General features: G+C 30.3%; 2 protein-coding genes across 2 annotated transcripts; both read left to right on the forward strand.

Moving 5' to 3' along the window:
- Window positions 1-8,046: 8,046 nt before the first annotated feature.
- LOC121223367 (protein RALF-like 33) lies at window positions 8,047-8,692 on the forward strand. Its single transcript, XM_041104670.1, has one exon. The coding sequence runs from the start codon at window positions 8,180-8,182 to the stop codon at window positions 8,543-8,545; it is 366 nt and encodes a 121-aa protein (XP_040960604.1). The 5' UTR covers window positions 8,047-8,179; the 3' UTR covers window positions 8,546-8,692.
- A 6,732-nt stretch (window positions 8,693-15,424) lies between these two features.
- LOC107927287 (REF/SRPP-like protein At3g05500) lies at window positions 15,425-17,229 on the forward strand. The gene is made up of 3 exons (XM_041104671.1): window positions 15,425-15,787; window positions 15,918-16,145; window positions 16,588-17,229. Exons 1-3 carry the CDS (start codon window positions 15,752-15,754, stop codon window positions 17,053-17,055), a joined length of 732 nt encoding a protein of 243 aa, XP_040960605.1. The 5' UTR covers window positions 15,425-15,751; the 3' UTR covers window positions 17,056-17,229.
- Window positions 17,230-18,580: the final 1,351 nt, after the last annotated feature.

The following is an 18,580-nucleotide window of genomic DNA, read 5'->3' on the forward strand; positions in this document are numbered from 1 at the left end:
ATCTGTGGTCTAGAGGCAATCGGCTTCAAAAGGGACCAAAAAGATCCGATTTTGTGCCTCCGACCACCGTGCGCGGTGGCCAATGGACGGTGGCCCGATGATCGGTCAAAAAGGGACCGAGAGAGAGAGATGAAGAGCTCTTTTCTTTTTTTTGAGAAAATGTTTTTAAAACTGTTTTTTTTGTTTATTTTGCTATTTATATAAGAAATGAAATGGCGCCGTTTAGTCCAACATGACCCGCGCGCGATCCGACCCGCTCCAGGGGGGATCCGCGCGTTTTCATGAAGTGGGCTATTTGAGTCCTTGGTCCCTTCCTGTTGTTGTTTGTTTTAATTTAGTCCTCTTGCTTATTTATTTATTTTTCTAATTTGGCCTCAAATTTTATTTCGTTTTCAATCGGGTCCCTGGCCCACTGACACGCTGGAAAGTGGACACGTGTCCAGGGATTGGTTTATTTCCTTTTTGGTCCTTTCCTTTTGACGCGCGTTTTACTCTAGTCCTTTTACTTTTTATGTTTCAAATTTACCCAATATTTTCGTTTTTATTTCAATTTAGCCCGTTTTTCAGTAGCTTATTGTTTAATTAATTATTTTAAATGTAATAATATTATCATTACTATTTATTATTATTACCAGTTTTATTTTCCTTTTATTTATTCATTATTATTGTTAATATGTTTTTTTATTTTAGCTTTATATACATAGATGTTTATATACTCTTATATTTTATAAGCTTAAAGTATATACACGTGTTTTATATAATTTATTTATATATATGTACATACCTATATATATTTGTATCATATTTTATAGTTCATACACATATTTTTAATGCATATATCAATATACGTTTTTAATTTTTTTAAGTATACATGTACCTTTTTACTTTTTATAGTCTTATTCATTTATTTATTTCATTTTCTTTATTGATTTGAATGAATGTTTTAATTTTGTTTGCTTGTATATATTGCTATTTCGTATGTTATTGATTTGTACTTATCTTATTTTTATTGCAATTGCTCGTATTATTTTTGCACTATTGTATTCAATATCGCCTTGTTACAAGTATTAACATTGTGCCTTATTACTTCATGTTGAATTAATTTGTTTCAATGCATAAACTATGATTTTTGAATAAGCAAAATCTTGTGTTTAGATTTGAGGATATCGTACCTTAACTTACTGGGTCACGATTTTCACAATAAATCTGAATACACGAATCCTTTCAAACTGAAGTTTTAGATGATCTCAGGATTTGAAAAAAAAGATCGCGTCCTAACTTACTGGTCGTGATCTTGCTTTTTAAATTTGAGGTAGCTAAAATGTTTTTAAATTAAACATTTTTCTCGTATTGAGAATTCGATACATTTAGTCCTAATTTACTGGATACGATGCTTTCCTTCTCGATTAACGTAAAACGTGCCCCTTTTCTCGAAAATTTCAACATTTTAGTACAAGGATCGTATTTTTAAATTTTTCAAAGTTTTCACTCTTTTACACTAAGACATTAAGTAATCAACTAGGTACCAATTTTGGGCGTATCGAGGGTGCTAATCCTCCCTCGTGCGTAACCGGCTCCCGAACCCGTTTTTCTGAATTTCGTGGACCAAAATCGTTGTTTTAATAAAATCAAACTGTTTATTAAAAACAACCACTTTTCGAGGTGATCCAATCACACCTCTTTAAAAAGGATTGGTGGTGACTTCCATTTTCGTTTTTTATTTTAAAACCCAGGTCGACTCCGTTTTTCATCCAAAAAATGGTGTCAACAAGTCGAATAAAAATAAGTCAAATATTTGCTATAATTAAAACCATATAAGCTTGAAAATTAAATTACGGTATAAATGCAGTAAATATAATGTTACACGCCTTCAAATTGATGATTCAATGCTGTCGTCATTGGGGTAAATCGTTGTGGTGCCCGACATTGACATTAAGGGTGCTCGCGGCGATCATTGTTACCCTCACTCGAAAATTATTCACATCATCCATTGGCGAATCTTGGGGTGTGTTAAACAAACTCGAGAAATCGTATGTCCCAAAGGTTTGCCCAGGTGGAGTCAAATACTAGAGTAGTAATGAGCTGAAGGTATCAAACGCCATCGATGATCTCGGTTCCGGATGATTAGAACTGGAACCGAGAATTTCTGACTGATATGCATAGTCTGACGATCCCAGAAAATAATCATCAACCCCCAAGTCTGGATGATATGAACTGTTGGGAAAGGTGCCTATATTGTAGTAAACATGTAGTTGTTTTCTATTTATTTGAACGATGAATAAATAAATAAAGTTAATTTCACATTTCACTATCATGTCTTTTGTATTTCTATCTTTTATATTTTGCATGCATAGCGAAATTGTGACAAGCAAATATTAGTTCATTGATTGTCTAAGTTCAAACTGAAGATAAGAGACATTGTAAGAACATTTAAAGTACGAGAAAAACAACTTACTTCAGTAGATAATCTAAACGAGTCCGTAATCCCTTAATCCCAAACTATGAATAAGACCGCTCAAGTTCGAGTGTAGGAGGCGGATGTGGCATGCAGTGTGAGAGGTGCCCTACTCGTTGTATGTGTGGAGGGACTAGCATCGTTCGCCCACCAAATAAAAAATGTTTCTCACATGCCATGTACCAGAGTTGGTACTCCTCTGAGAGTCGTAAGTCAGATGCATAATCAATCCGAGGTCTCCGTCCCATCCGGTCATTCCACAAAACAATATATTATTCATGCTCTATTTCCCAATTCTTGTCATGTTTCCCCTTTTTGTTAATTAAGTGTATATCCCTCAAACTCCGTGGAACATCTAGGATATGTTGGAAGTACTCGAACTGTCGCAGTATTCAATCCACATTAAATCACTCAACTGTTGAGAAATTCAGTAGAGGTGCATTAACGCACCACAAGTATGAGTGGATGTAAGCAGATCGGGGAATAATATCTGTAATGTTCGAGAAAGAATATGGCAATCAGATGAATTGCACAATTAATAACATCATTATAGTATCACAAGTCAAATAACATAAATAAAATAATTAATTGTAATGAATATTAGTAAAAATTATCCCTTCCCAGCGTTTGTCTCAATCATCTGGCTGTAAATCGGAAGTGTATATTACTTCCCGATACTCAGAGAAAAACTCTATCTACAAAAAAAGAAAACTTGGTAGAACAAATTTTCATTAAAAAATAAAAATAAAATTCTTCTTGTAATGGTTAAATTTTATCACCTATTCATAAGTGGGAAAACGTATGTTTAGTGAGTAACTGATGTCAAGGATGATATCCTATAAAGCGCCCAGGACTGCAGCAATACCAAGTATTTGTTTATTTTCCCAGCATTACACTTTGTCGTCCGACAAATCTCGCGATACAATGTAGCTAGTATTGTTGAGCCCCAATTGTACGAGCGAGCAACGTATAAATCAAACAACAGGGGCAAGTAAATCAAGTGAACCTTGTTGTTTGCATCTAGCATGAGTACACCCCCTATCATATGCATTATATTCGCTCGAGTGGCGCACATCACCTTTCGCTCAGTGATAGTACTCGGTAAATACTCGAAATTCGCCTTCAACCATGAAAATTTCAAAGTCGTTAATTTATCACCACCATCATCGAGCAAGCGTCCTAGTAAGTCATAGCAAAGGGTCGTCAGATCAGACAATGTATTGACACTCGTGACCGCAATACTGTTGACTGAGAGCTTGAATTGCAGTGCAACATCTTCAACAGTGATAGTGCACTCCACACACAACAAATGAAATGTGTGGGTCTTCGGATGCCACCGCTCGACCAAAGCCGAAATCAAGTCGTACTTCAAATAAAAAATGTGGATCATTACAGTTTATCTGAATTCGAATGCCTCCAAGTATGGTATAAGACGGGGACCCAACAGATAGCCCACACCGTTGACGTGACCCCTCAGTTCGCGGTGTGGACCCTGAACATATTAAATTACCGCAATAGTTAATATATCCAAATTAAATAAAAAATGACGTTGAACTTTATATAATGACCCGTGAATAACAAATAACAATTTTAATTACCACCACATTAATCGTATTTGACATGTGATTCGTTTCTGTAATTGAATGAGTCATTTGAATATTTGCAGTGTCAAATACAAAATTTAATCATCGCCTGAACAAATAACGAAAATGAATTTTATACCGTTTTGTTATTTTTTGAAGAATTACTAATATTTTTACTCATATAAACAAATCAATAACAACATAATTTGAGATATATTAATGTAAGTCAATCGTTTATTTTTTCAAAACTATCTCATTATTTAACATTTGTGAACTGTAATTTTTTTTATACGTAACAGATATTCAACATTTGTGAACTGTAAAAATTTTTAAAACCAATTCAGTTCAATTAATTAGTATTCAATTAATTTAACGGAAGATGTAAAAGTATTTTTATAATTTCTCTATTTGAGGTGAAGACAATTAATTTATGACATATTTGAGTTTTTTACCACAATAATCCAAAAGAAATATTAAATACCAAAATGGGTCACCGTAAAAATTTGAAGCAAATAACCCATTTCGGTATTTCTTTTGTAGCAAACGACCCATTTCGGTAATTCATTTGTACAAAACGTACCATTTTGATAAATAATCTATTGGGCATACCATTTGAGTTATTAATTTTTATCTTATTTTTTAGATAACAATAACAATAAATAAATACAGAATAATTACAAATAAAAATTAGAAAACATCACATTCTTGGACATAATAATCGTCTTTATACTAGTTAAGTAAATAACAAAATAAAACTCTCCAAAATTTCAACAATGGAACTATCTACTAACTACATAAAAGACAAAAAAAATAATGTTAAAAAAAACACAAATATACCTGCTCCGTTCCTTCAAAACACTTTCTCTACAAAAACAAACTAAAAAAAACTCACACTTGCTATTATTTTCACCTAAAGTAAAAAACAAATATTAAAAAAAAAAACAGAAACATACTTGTCTTGCTTTCAAACACACCATTTTTACAAAACCAAAAACTCAATAAAATCAATACAACCATTTGTAAAATAAATAAATAAATAAATAACAAAAAAATTAATATTCATCAATAACTTATAAAACAATACATGCTTCTTACTTCTCATATATATATATATATATAACAGCTGAAACCCTTGTGACTGAGTGGTCTTGTTGGAGGTAGAACTGGTGCCGCCTGTCGCCAGTCCTCCATAACTAGTGCTGCCTATCGCCTGCCTTCCACCAGTGGTGTCACCTATCCCCTATCCTCAACCCCATCTGGCATTACAAGTCTCCATAAATTCAATCGTATATACATTATTCAACCGGGTTTTTTAAAACCCGGTTACTAGTGTCGCATTTCTCACACCCTCCACTCTTTAAAAATATTATTTTTTTAAAACACATCATTTTATAATAATATTTCAATAATTAAGTCAGATAAAATTAAGTGTCGTCTCCTCCATACCCTCCATCCCCTCAAACATGCCATTTTTAAATTATTTTACTCTATTTGGAATTGACTTAGAAGAAGTCTATTTGAGCAAAGGGTTGAGTGGATGAAGGAAAAGGACAAGGAGGTGAAGGAATAGATAAAGTTTAGAAATAAGAATAAGATGCTACCCTAACCTAACCTCCACTTCCCCTTTTTCTATCTTTTTTACTACTATTATTATTACTTCCTTTTTCCGGTTTTCTTTTCTAATTCTTCAATTTCTTGCTTTTCCCACTGCTTTCTGTTTAATATTGAAATTGCCATTACTTAAAACTTTCATAATAGCTTAATATAATATTTGATATTAGAATTTGATTTTTTTTAATTTGGTATCTAAATTTATTAAATGTAATACAAATTACGCAAAATACTAACGGCGTAAATTTTTTTTGTTATGCTACAAAAATATTGTCATATTAGAGGAAATTCATGTTAAAGAAAAAGGTATTGAGCTATACTTAACTAATTAATATTAAATAAGAATTTTTTTAAAAACCCCAAATTAAAAGAAATTCATTATTTTTAATTAATAAAATAATTAAGTAAATAAATAAAATTAAAAGTAATTGAACATATAAAATACAAAAAATATCATATCATCTGTCACATTAAGAAAAAAATGTCAAATTTGGATATAAAATTAGACCAAAATAAAATTTAAGTATAAATTAAGAAAAAGTGTCAAGTTCAAATACCAAATGTTATATTAAGCCTTTCATAATCGATGTGATTTATATGAAACTAGGCTTAGATAATTGATTTTTGTTATGTATTGATTTTAGAATAAAAATGTAACTATTGTAAAATATTTTAAATTTTAAAAATCCAATCAGAACTGTATTTAATATAAAAAATAATTTAATTTAATTTATTAGGATTCTAGACCAATTCATGAGCCAGGTTAGTCGTCCAAAATTTGAGAGGGTTTAGACAAAAATATTAAGTTCGAAAAATGGGCTTGGGCAAAAAATTAAACCCGTTTAAAATATGAGTCGGGCTTGTGTTTGAGCCTTCAAGGCCAAAGCTCGGCTCAACCCATTTTTAAGTTAGTAATATTTTATATTATGTTATTTGTATATATTATGTAATTTATAACACAAAAATTATATATATTGTATACTACTTTAATGTTGTTATATATTTGTATCCGCCAACCAATATATATGACACTTGACCTAGATGAACCCAACTCAGAAGAGGCGTATTCGCCAAGACAACTCGCAAGAAGAGTTCGCGGGCACACCTCACAGGATGGGGTCACGAACTATATTCGCAGGAAGGATTGCGAGCCCTATAAGTAATCCATACTCGTGACCAACGGGTACGGAGCTCACTAAGGATGTCAGCCTTAGGATCAGAAAGGATCGCGTGCTACGTAGACACGCATCCAACAAGCAAGGGGGTGTGCAGAGAATGTCAGCACCAGAGGTAGGGAACGTCAGCACCAGGGGCCCCAAGGCCGAGACAAAATGGTGAGCCCAGTTATGAGTTGTAATAGTAACGATAGGAGCATGTATAAATACCCCCAACATTCCTTTCAAGGGATATGAGAAAAACATGGCTCAACAAATGTAAACATTAAAAAAATATTAAAGATGATTATATGTAAAAGTTTAATAAATAAACAAGTTATTAAATATTAAATTAAAAATAATATATATTTTTTTAAAAATAATATGGATGGGTTTAAAACAGATTCGGGTTAACTATTTATAAATATAGACGAGCTTGATCAAAATATTAGGCCCATATTTCGGGTTGGGTTAAGTTAGGCCTGGACAAACATATCATCCATAAGTCTAACCCGAACCAGGCTTGATCCGGCCATGAACACCTCTAATTAAGATTAGTTGAATTCATCAATTTTAATTTTTATAAATATAATTAGCATATAATATAAATTTAATTTAAATAATTGCATTTTTTTAATTTTAATTAATAATAAAATTGAATACATTTAAAAAGAATCCAAATCGAGTTGAATAAACCGAATATAAACTATAATATAAATTGATTTTTATTTTTTTATTTCTATATTAAGTATAGTTGAATAAAAAACTTGTAATACATAATTGAAAATAAAATAAACTGTTTAAACAAATAAAAATGGATTAGTTTAATTTAATAATTTATACTGTTTCTAACTTATTTATTATTAAACTGAAAAAAAATTAATTTAATAAACTCAATCACCTATAACATTGATTCTAGCAGGAATATTTGTAAAATGGTATAACTGGTTCTCTTTTTTTTTTATAAGAGAAGATGGTATGAAACAGTAAAATTATATTTTTTTGATAAATAATTTTATACTGAATTTTAATATTTTTATTTAGAATTAAAATTTTTCAAAATTCAATATGATATTATTGGTGTTATATTAAATTATTTAAAAAATAATTTAAATAATGGGACGTCATTATTTCATACATTGTTTCCCGTTATTTTATAGTGGTGGACATGTCAGTTATAAGTGCCAACTTAGCACTTTTGTCTTTTTTCCTATTCCATTTTAAAATAAAAAAAATAGGGAATTTAATATAAAAGCCACCAAACTGAGGCAGCAAAGACGAAAGCAAAAAAAAAAAAAAAAAAGGAACAGCAGAAAAAGAAAAGAAAATCAAAAGCCAAAACATCGAAACCCAGAAATAAAGATTTTGAATTTGCAATGGCGGTACTCAACTATAAGCTCGTTGTGATCTGCGCGACGCTCATGGCAGCAGCTGCGGCGGCGGTAATGACTGTTGATGCGAGTGGGGACCACCACCTGCAACACCCGATCCTGGGGAGGATACCGACCAGATCGCCATGCAAGGGCTCCATAGCCGAATGCTTAGCCGGGGAAGAGTTCGAGCTGGATTCGGAGAGCAGCCGGCGCATTTTAGCCACCACCAGGTACATCAGCTACGGCGCGCTTCAGAGGAACACCGTTCCTTGTTCCCGGCGTGGCGCTTCCTATTATAATTGCAAGCCTGGTGCTCAGGCTAACCCTTACAACCGTGGGTGCAGCCGTATTACCAGGTGCAGGGGCTGAACTCTTTTCTTTTTAAACATGGTTTGTTATACATGAAAAAAAAAAAGGATATTGGTTGGTAGTGAATCTGGTAATTTACTTTGATTTTGCATATCTCTGCAAACGATTATTGTTACTATTTACTTAATACTTTTTTTTTCTTGCTCACAAAATCTCTTTTTCTTCTTCTTCTTTTTTCCCTTTACTTTTGGTGTTATGGGTAATTTTAAAATTTTATTCAATGGTTAATTAAGACTTGAGATTTTAGTTGAGCATGTATTATATTCTGATTTATGGGGTTTAAAATTCTGTAATGTGTAACAGTATAAATTATATAAAAACAAAAACAGAGTATATTTTGTTGCTCTGTTCTTGGATGATTAAGGTTTAAGGTTTGTTATTAGTGGTTTTTTTTTTAAATTTGGGGAGAGAATCTATTTATTATAATTTTGGCTAGTTAGTGAGGGAGGGTGGATGCTTTTGAGTTGTCGATCAATAGGTAAAAGAAAGGGAAAAATAAATTATTGTACCATGAAAGTTTTTAGAGGACACGGGCAAGAAAAATAAAGGTGAAAATGGTTGTTTTTTTGGGAATCTCTTTTGAAATGAAGATAAATATTCATGGAAAAATCCATAAATTTGGGTTTTGGAGTATAATCTTGTTGAGTGTGGAAGTCAATTTCTTATTTATATGGGGCGATTTAATGATTTGATCTACTAAGATTAAGATTAGGTAAGCCCCTATAGAGTTCAACATGTATCTTACAATAGGATCAACACGTGTTTCTTGGATAATGGTTCACCTGCATAGTGATGCGAACTCATGCAGGTGAGCTACATACCAACGAACTATGCTTCGTTGACCGAGTTATGAGTCTGTATGGGAACCGGGTCAGTCGGGTCGAAGTGAATATCATAACTAGTCTCATTTTAGTTTCAATGGTTTTATTTTACGATCATCTTTTGATTATTTCAATTGGTTATTCCCATTCATAAACTCAATTGCATGGGATTTGGTACATTGAAATTAATTTCCTTCACATGAAGTAGATGATTGAATGAATAAATGAATTCAATTTTTCAAATATAAAAATTTATATATAGAGAGAGAGGTTGTTGTTGTTTTTCTTAAAATACAATTGTGAATGCCGTTGTTTGCATGGCATTTGTATGTTTGTAAGGATGGGTTTGTTAATGAAGGATGGCTCCATCATAGTAGCAGCCTAACATTTAGGCAATGAATCAAATCAAATCAAATGCCATTTCAGTGGTCCCTTTGGACCAACCCACACAAGTTATGCTCAAAGGGTCACTCTCTCATTTCTTGCTTTTATATTGTTTTCTTTTGATTCCCAGTGCGTAAAATTTGATTATAATTGCCGATTGAGTATTAGTTCGATTGATATTAGTATTATTGTCAGTGCAGTAGGACGTGGATTTAAGTGCGCTGAAGCGTATTATTTTCCTATTTAAGGGTTGAGAATGAACTATGGGTATTTTTTAGTCATTATATTAAAAAAAATCGATTCTAGTTAAGCTTGTTTAAAGGCTTAGGTAGAATAGTTAACTTGATTGATTATCGATTATTGATAATTATAATTGAATCGATTAACTTAACAAACTTAATATTATTTTAATTTAGATAAATTAAAATAAGTTCATTTGATTAAGAACTATTAAAAGTTGATAAACTAAATCCATTATGTATGAAAAATTGACTAAAATAATAGCCCTTACCCCAAAAATTGATAGTGTGATAACAGTTTAAAGTATATGAAGGTCACAAGGGAGAAAATGTGAAGTTCAAAACAAAGAACACACCACCTATTACTTTCTTTATTGCATATGGCGTAAAAAATATGAATTACAAGAAAAAAAAACATTTTTTTAATTATTTGAGCTTCCCAAAAGGCTCAATAAAATGATAGGGTGATATATTTATATATGGTAGTTGACTGTGCCAGAGATAACATTAATTTTGATTGAATTATTTTAATAATTGGTGGGGTATATACCCTTCCCATTGCTTGCATTTTTCAGCCTAATTACTTATTTAATCCTCAAACTTTTATAAAAAATTATTTTAGTTTTTTATTTAATTTTTCGTTTATTTTAATCTTTAAATTTTTTTTGTGATTATGAAAAAATTAATAATTTTTTAACTTTGTTGATGTGGCATACATGTGGATTGCCACGTGACACATCAACATTTAATTAATTTTTTTAAATTGTATAAATTCAAAAAATATATATAATTATTTTTAAAATTTAAAAATCATTAAAATTATCAAAAAATTATATATATTTCAAATTTAAAAAATGATTAAATGATGTCTTGTCATCCATGTAGCAATCCACATGTATACCACGTTAGCAAAGTTAACAAACAACTTTTCATCCATTTTGGGGTGATTTGACAAAAAATACATCTTCGAGGGCTAAAATAAATGAAAATTTTAATGAAGAGCTAAAATAATTTTTTTATTATAAAGTATACCTTTATTTTTTTTAATGGACCTAAATATGTATTTCTTTAAACATCATCGAGATGGAAAAAGACCTAGAAAATTTGATAATCTTCACTTATAACTTCTATCCATAATCCAAGTTGAAATCAATGTATTCATCCTCGGTGGGTGCTTCTTGAAGAGATAAACATGCAGTCGTAAAATGTGCTTCGTGAAGAGATGAAGTGCGCAATCACTATGTGATAGCTTATGGTTTAATAAACATTTCAAATATAATTTGCAACACTTTTCCTTACCGATACATGTCACGTTAGGTTACTTTCACTCAAATTATGTTCATAATCACATTAAAAAAAAACCAACCATTCATCAATTCAATTATTAATGGATTGTTGCATTTTTATTTTTTTCGTTTATTTCTCACATGTAATGTACAATATCTATATTATTATTTAAACTTTTGATCGAGTTTGTGTCATGACTCAATTGGGCACCAATTCAATTAAAAATTTACGAGAATGCCCTTTTGTAATTAAAATTAGTAATATTATTCGAAGACATTTTAATATTTTCACTTTAAAAAATCAATAAAAATATGCATATAGTGGGATTTTGCACCAATTGCATTAATAAAACATTTAATTTACTACTAAACTAAAGCTTTATTTTAATATTTATATACATTTTAATTTTATTATGCACACTTTATTACCTCTATCAATTATATATATATACTACTATCATTTAAGCTTCTGATTGAATTGGTGTCATGAGTCAATCGAGCATCGACTTAGTTAGGAAATTACGGGAATACCATTTTGTAATGAGAATAAGTAACATTATTCGAGGGTATTTTAATCTTTACACTTTTAAAAAAATTAATAAAAATATGAATATAGTGAGATTTGAACCTACGCTAATTGCATTAGTAAAACCTTTAATTTACCAAATAACTAAAATTTTATATTGATAATTTTATATTTTAATTTTATTATGCACACTTTATTACCTCCATCAGTGATGTATACATTTGTGATTTCCACACACATACGTGTGTGATAGGATTTCTATATTTATAATGTATTTGATTAAGTTGAAATCACAAGTTAAGCTAACATCGACTTAAGATTAATGACATCACCATGATAAACCATTTAATCTAATTTTTTTCATTTTAATAATGTACATATTTTATGTACTATTATTAATTAGTTTCAAACCATGAAATTCATTATTTATCGTATTTTATTTTTAACATATATTTATATTTTAAATTTATGATTTTCACACATATACACGTATTATAAGATTTCTAGTATTACTTTATTTTTCTAAAAATATAATTAAGTGACAAATACTATATAGGCTGAACATCGGAATCTATATAACTATAGACCATCCGCCTACTTACACGTGGCAACTCATGCTTCCTTCATTTCCTTTCTTTTGCTTTTTACCAAAATGATTAAATTTCAGTTTTGGTCCTCTAATATGTTTAAATTTTATACTTTAAATTTTAACATAAATTGGTCTCTATATACTTATAATGTTATTAATTAGTCTGAATGGTTACTATCGTTAACTTTTTGGTTAAAATATTATAATATTATATTAATTTGAATACCTCAAGAGTCTTAAAAATTGACACGTGATTTCTTATTTCTTTTAGATTTGCATCAATCCTACCTTCTTCTTTTTTTTTTTTGCAGTTATAGAAAAATGTTAAATTTTAATTTTGGTATTCTATTATACCTAAATTTGAGATTTAACCACTACATTTTAATTTTGGTGTAATTCGATTACTATATTTTTATAATATTACTAATTAATCCAAATAATTAATGTCATTAATTTTTGGATTAAAATCTATATAACTATATATGAAAGGAATATCAAAAGACCTTCCTTCTACTTACACGCGTGACACACCCAAACCATATTTCCTTTCTTTTTTTTTTATTTTACTAAAATGGTTAAATTTTAATTTTGGTCCCTCTAATATGTCTAAATTTGAGTATTGATATCTATACTTTAAATTTTAACATAATTTTGTCCTTATATTTTTATTATGTTATTAATTAGTTCAAATAGTTAATCTCGTTAACTTTTTAGTTAAAACGTTACGTGTTTATATATAATTTAAATACTCTAAGAGTCTTAGAGACTGAGACATGGTTTCCTATTTTTTTTAGATTTGTGTCGATCTTATCCCCTTTTTTGTAGTTTTAGAAAAATGATTAAATTTCAATTTTCATCCCTTTATTATGCCTAAATTTGAGATTTAAGTGCTACACTTTAACTTGTAATGTAATTTGGTCCATGTAATTTATAATGTTACTAAATACTAATTAGTCCAAATAGTTAATATCATTAATTTTTTGAGTAAAATATTACGTGATTATATATAATTTGAATGCCTCAAAGGTCTGGAGATAGATACGTAACTTCCTATTTCTTTTAGGTTTGCCTTGTTGCTCTATTTTTTTTTTTACATTATAAGACAATGATCAAACTTCAGTTTTAGCCTTATACTACGCTAAAACTTGAGATTTAATCTATATACTTTATTTTTTGACATAATTTGATCTTTATACTTTTATAATGTCAATAATTTGATCTTTATACTTTTTATAATGTTATTAGTTAGTCAAAATATTTAAGATTATTAATTATTTCAATCAAAATGCTAACATCAATTTTTCTTAAAAATAATATTTCAACAAGAAAAAATATTTTATCATGACAAGTTCGAAGGAACGTTTTTTTTTTAATTCATATAAACATTTTCAACGTTATTCTTATTGTTACTTGATTATCAAACCACTTTTTTAATTTCAAAATGTCACATCAATAAATTTAATAGAAAATTTTTAATTGTAATAACAATTTCATCTAAAAATCTAACTTTCTAAAACTTAAAGTAGGATTAATTTTCAAATTTATAATTAATAATTTAACAAAAATAAAGAATCAACCCCACACTTTGGGTCAGTGTTGAAAGTGGTCCAATGGGATAAAAGTTTTGTATGTCCTTTCAGCTCAGAATTCAACAGTCTTATACACTGTTGTATCAGTTTTAACAGATCAGCCCTTCTGAAGATTTTGGGGTACTGTTGGACTATTTTTACTTAATTATCTTTTTTGGACATTGATTTGAAAAATAATTTATTTTTGAAAAACGCAATTTAAATTTAAATTCAAATATAATTATATTAAATTAAAATTCATTCAACACAATATAAGCATGATTTGTAGTTCAAAAATTGAACATTTCTTTGTTTATACTTTAAATAAGTTTAAGATTATACTCTAAAAATATAAGTTTTAGGATCACGAATTGCAGATCAAAGTTCGTGATGAATTCACATAGAATATTCTATAGAGATCAACTGATTAATGAGGCTTATTTAACTCATTTAAACTGACCCGATTCGTGGAATCTATAGAAAAACTTATCTACTTGAAGTTTTAGTGGTCCAGTAAAACACCAGTAAAATTAGAGTGACAATGGTTTGTAATCACTTCATCCTCTGTAGTCCATTCAAAGTAAGAGAATTTCCCTTTTGAATTCCTTTATCTTTCTTGTGGTTTTTTTGTTTGATTTAAGGTTATTTATCTTTTCAAATTATTTTCGCATCATTTTGGTATCTCAAAATATTTCCCTTTTAATTTTTCATTATTCGAGAGTTAAAATTGACTAAGACGAATTTAAAGAAAAAAATTATTTAAAATACGCAATTTATCAAACTAAAATTTTAATCCCATAAACTAAAAGCCCAAATCCATTTCTACTAAACTTGGAAAGAAAAAATTGTGAAAATGTAAAAATTATAAAAATATTTTTATATTAAAAATTGTGAAAATAATTTAAAAACATTATTTAAAAAAATTAGTAAAATGAGAGTTATTGGTTTTTATTATTTATTTAAAAATTATTAAAATATCTTGAAAGTTTATGTACACTTTACAAATTTAAAATTTAATAATTGTACATTTATTTTTAAGAATTTGATCTTTTTGCTTTTTAAACTTTAAAATTTAAGAGCAATTTTAATACTATTATTTTTTAAAAATTTTATTGGTACGATATTTTAAAATAAATAAAAAACTCATTTAGTAATCATATAACTAGCAAAATATATTTTAATTAATAATAAAAGAAAATTTTAAAAATTTAAAAATATAAAGAATAAATTCTTAAAAATAAAAACACATTGATTAAATTCTAAATTTATAAAATGTAAAAGGATTTATATAATTTAACTTTTTTTAAACAATTTAAAATTTTATAAATAATATGTAAAAATTCTAAAATAAAATCAAGAAATGAACATGGGATTCTAAAAATCAAAAATGGAAAATTTGATTGGTGAACTCAGCCTCCACTTTCTTTTTTCTTGAAAAGGACCCAAATATGTCACAAAAAAAAAGGAAAAACAGAGGATCCAAATCGATGGTGTAGGTTTGTTGGTTGACGTCACATTTTCCTTAGCTTGGTAATGTACGGTTGGGTTAGCTTATCCCCGAAGGATCCTTCATTTTCAAGCCTCGGCTTTGACCACTCTAAACGGCCCTTAACCCACACGTTCCTTCACCGCTTAATCTCCACCGCCCATCTTATTCTGCCCTATAAAACCACCCCCTTTTCCACCCTTTTCTTTCACAATTCAACGCCGAAAAAGAACGCAGTCTTTTGATCTCTGCCCCAAAGCAAAAAGTTGTCATCTTTTACAATCACAACTACTGGTTATTTATTTTCATGGCTCAAGGAGATTCTAACTTCCAGCAAGACATGGTATTTTCATTAAAGCTTTCTCTCTCTCTTTTTATTTTTTCTTTTGTTGGGTTTTTATGTATTTTGAGTTTTCCTTTTTTTTTTTTAAATTGATTTGTTTTTGTATTGTTTTTTTATTTGAATTTGAAAGGCTAAAGAGGAAGAAGAACAGAGGCTGAAATACTTGGAGTTCGTGCAAGTAGCCGCCGTTCACGCCGCTTTGTGCTTCACCAACCTTTACCTTTACGCTAAGGAAAGATCGGGGCCGTTGAAACCTAGCGTCGAGACCGTTGAGGGAACGGTTAAGAGTGTGGTTGGACCGGTTTATGATAAATACCATGATGTCCCTGTTGAATTCCTTAAATTCGTTGATTCCAAGGTAATATGATCTCTTCGTTTTTATTCAATTTGGTTTCTTTCATTTCATAGGCAATGGCTATAAGTAAATTCTGTGTACATAACTTTGAAATTGAAATTCTGGGTTGGTGTTGGGGTAATTGTCATATGGAAAATGCCTTTCAATATTTGTGATTCAAAACTGGTAATGGTTTAGTTGCAAAATTGTGGGCTTGTTAGTTTTGATTCGAACCTGAAAATGGGATTAATGAGAATCCAAATTCAAATGCCTTGAAATCTACATCCAGAATAACACAAACTAGAGTTGAAGCAAATCCAAATTCAAAATGAGTTTAATCCAAAATGATTCAAAAACTTTGGAAGTTTTAGTAGCTAAAATTACTGAAAACTATTTTTGCTCAAATCTTTGATTGCCAAGAAAAAAAAGGTAGTACCCAAAGATTGATCCTTTGTTTTTATTGCAGGTGGGTGAATCAGTGACCAAGCTTGATCGTCGAGTCCCTCCAGTCATCAAACAGGTCTCAACCGAAGCCATCTTGGCAGCCCAAAAGGCTCCCGAGGTTGCTCGTGGCGTGGCTTCCGAAGTCCACCGTGCTGGAGTGGTGAACACCGCCTCAGGATTAGCAAAATCAGTGTACACCAAGTATGAACCCACAGCAAAAGAGCTTTATGCGAAGTATGAACCCAAAGCTGAACAATGTGCGGTTTCAGCTTGGCGTAAACTCAACATGCTCCCGCTCTTCCCTCAAGTTGCCTCGGTCGTTGTCCCAACAGCTGCTTATTGCAGCGATAAGTATAACGAGACAGTGGCTAGCAGTGCAGAGAAAGGGTACAAGGTTGCCTCCTATTTGCCTTTGGTTCCTACAGAGAAGATCGCTAAGGTGTTTGGTGAGCAGACGACTGAAATGGAGCCGTTGGTTTCTGAGAGTTGATCTGCTTTGAATCCTGTTTATGTGGGCTATGACTTGTGAATATAATAATCTGGACCTGTTTTATGTTTTTACTTGTGACTGTCTCTTGTGATGGATGGAACAATGGGTTTTAGTTTTCATGTTTGTTTTTGTTGTATTTTATTTTTATTGAAATAAATTTGTTTTTGATGGGAATTGTTTATATTTTATGTTCTGGGGTTTGAGTCTGCAAATTTGTTCTTAATTTGATCAATTTAGTTTGACTTGCTTGAATAGATGCTTCTTTGAAGCCTCTTCACATATATGTTGTGAAATGTATTTGTCGTTACTTCACGTATATGTTGTGAAAGTATGTTCTATAATTAAAAATAACGTAGACTCACCCCCTGTAGATGGTACTCGGTGCAATAATCTAAAAGGTGGAGACTATTCTCTCAAATCCTGCTGTTAAAACGACTAGAGATGCTATTCCTGGGACCAAACACCTTATAAAAAATTAAGCTCTTCGCGTGGAGGCTGGGGCGTGATTATTTTTTACCGACGTGGTCGTCCTATAATCTGAGGTATTGAGCATACCGATAGAATGCCATACAAGCGTTGAGAGACTGAAAGGTTTCTAATGGTAAGTGTATTTACTGGTTAGAGAATTCTTTGAGATTGTTAGACAGTGAGGCTTTTACGAGTTTTGGTAGTCTTATTACGACGTATATGGAATGTTAGAGCTTAGAAGCAATAAGCTAATACATGGGAAGTTTACACTCCCACATAAAGGCTCGCGGAAGGGACTTCACGGTACGTAATTTGAGTAGAAGAGTTGTTAATTTGTAGGCATCTATTAGATTGAGAGTGAAGATCAATGTTAATACTGCTTTCATTGAAAAGGAACAAGGTGCGGAATTGGGTGCTATTGCGATGAGCTGGTCATGTCATGGGTGGCTGCGCATGCAAGTGTTACGGGACTATAATTTTAGTCTAGCAAATCGCGGACATTAAACGGTTCTTTTGCTTCAAATCTGCCTCTCGTAAAGACAGTGATTTGAATTAAATAGAAAAGCCACAAGAAAATAACATACAAGAAATTAAGGGGAGGGTTCTATTTATAATTGAACTCCTTTAAATTCAACGGTATCTATCTATGGTTCCATGAATTGAGTCAGTTTAAGTGAGTCAAACGAGTCTCATTTAATTAATTATTCTTTATTGAACACTTTCTACATGTGTTTAAATCTACAATTCGTAACACAAGTAAAAAGTGATTTGAGGTATGATGTGGTGACTAAGCTTGTGGGGTACTAAAGATTTAAAGTTTAGAGATATTTGCAATTTTTAAGCTTAAAAATTCTACTCCAAGACTTGTCAATATTAGAAACATTGAATGGGGATGAGTGAAAGAGGATGGAACATGGATGGGGTTACGAATAATAAATAAAAGTTTGGTTTTTAAATATAAGCATTAAATTTTATTTAACATTTATAAATAATTAATCTAAATTCATCTAGTTCTACTTATTATTTTTAATTTTTTAAAAATATATTTTTTATTTAA

This window comes from Gossypium hirsutum, chromosome D11 (assembly GCF_007990345.1).
Source record: "Gossypium hirsutum isolate 1008001.06 chromosome D11, Gossypium_hirsutum_v2.1, whole genome shotgun sequence".
Classification (NCBI taxonomy): domain Eukaryota; kingdom Viridiplantae; phylum Streptophyta; class Magnoliopsida; order Malvales; family Malvaceae; genus Gossypium; species Gossypium hirsutum.

What these genes read in the sequence shown, in the direction of transcription:
- LOC121223367 (XM_041104670.1), top strand. Translation starts at nt 8,180, where the DNA reads ATGGCGGTACTCAACTATAAGCTCGTTGTGATCTGCGCGACGCTCATG.
- LOC107927287 (XM_041104671.1), top strand. Translation starts at nt 15,752, where the DNA reads ATGGCTCAAGGAGATTCTAACTTCCAGCAAGACATG. An exon ending in CTAACTTCCAGCAAGACATG is followed by an intron (nt 15,788 to 15,917) that starts GTATTTTCATTA and finishes TGAATTTGAAAG; the next exon opens with GCTAAAGAGGAAGAAGAACA. An exon ending in TTAAATTCGTTGATTCCAAG is followed by an intron (nt 16,146 to 16,587) that starts GTAATATGATCT and finishes TTTTTATTGCAG; the next exon opens with GTGGGTGAATCAGTGACCAA.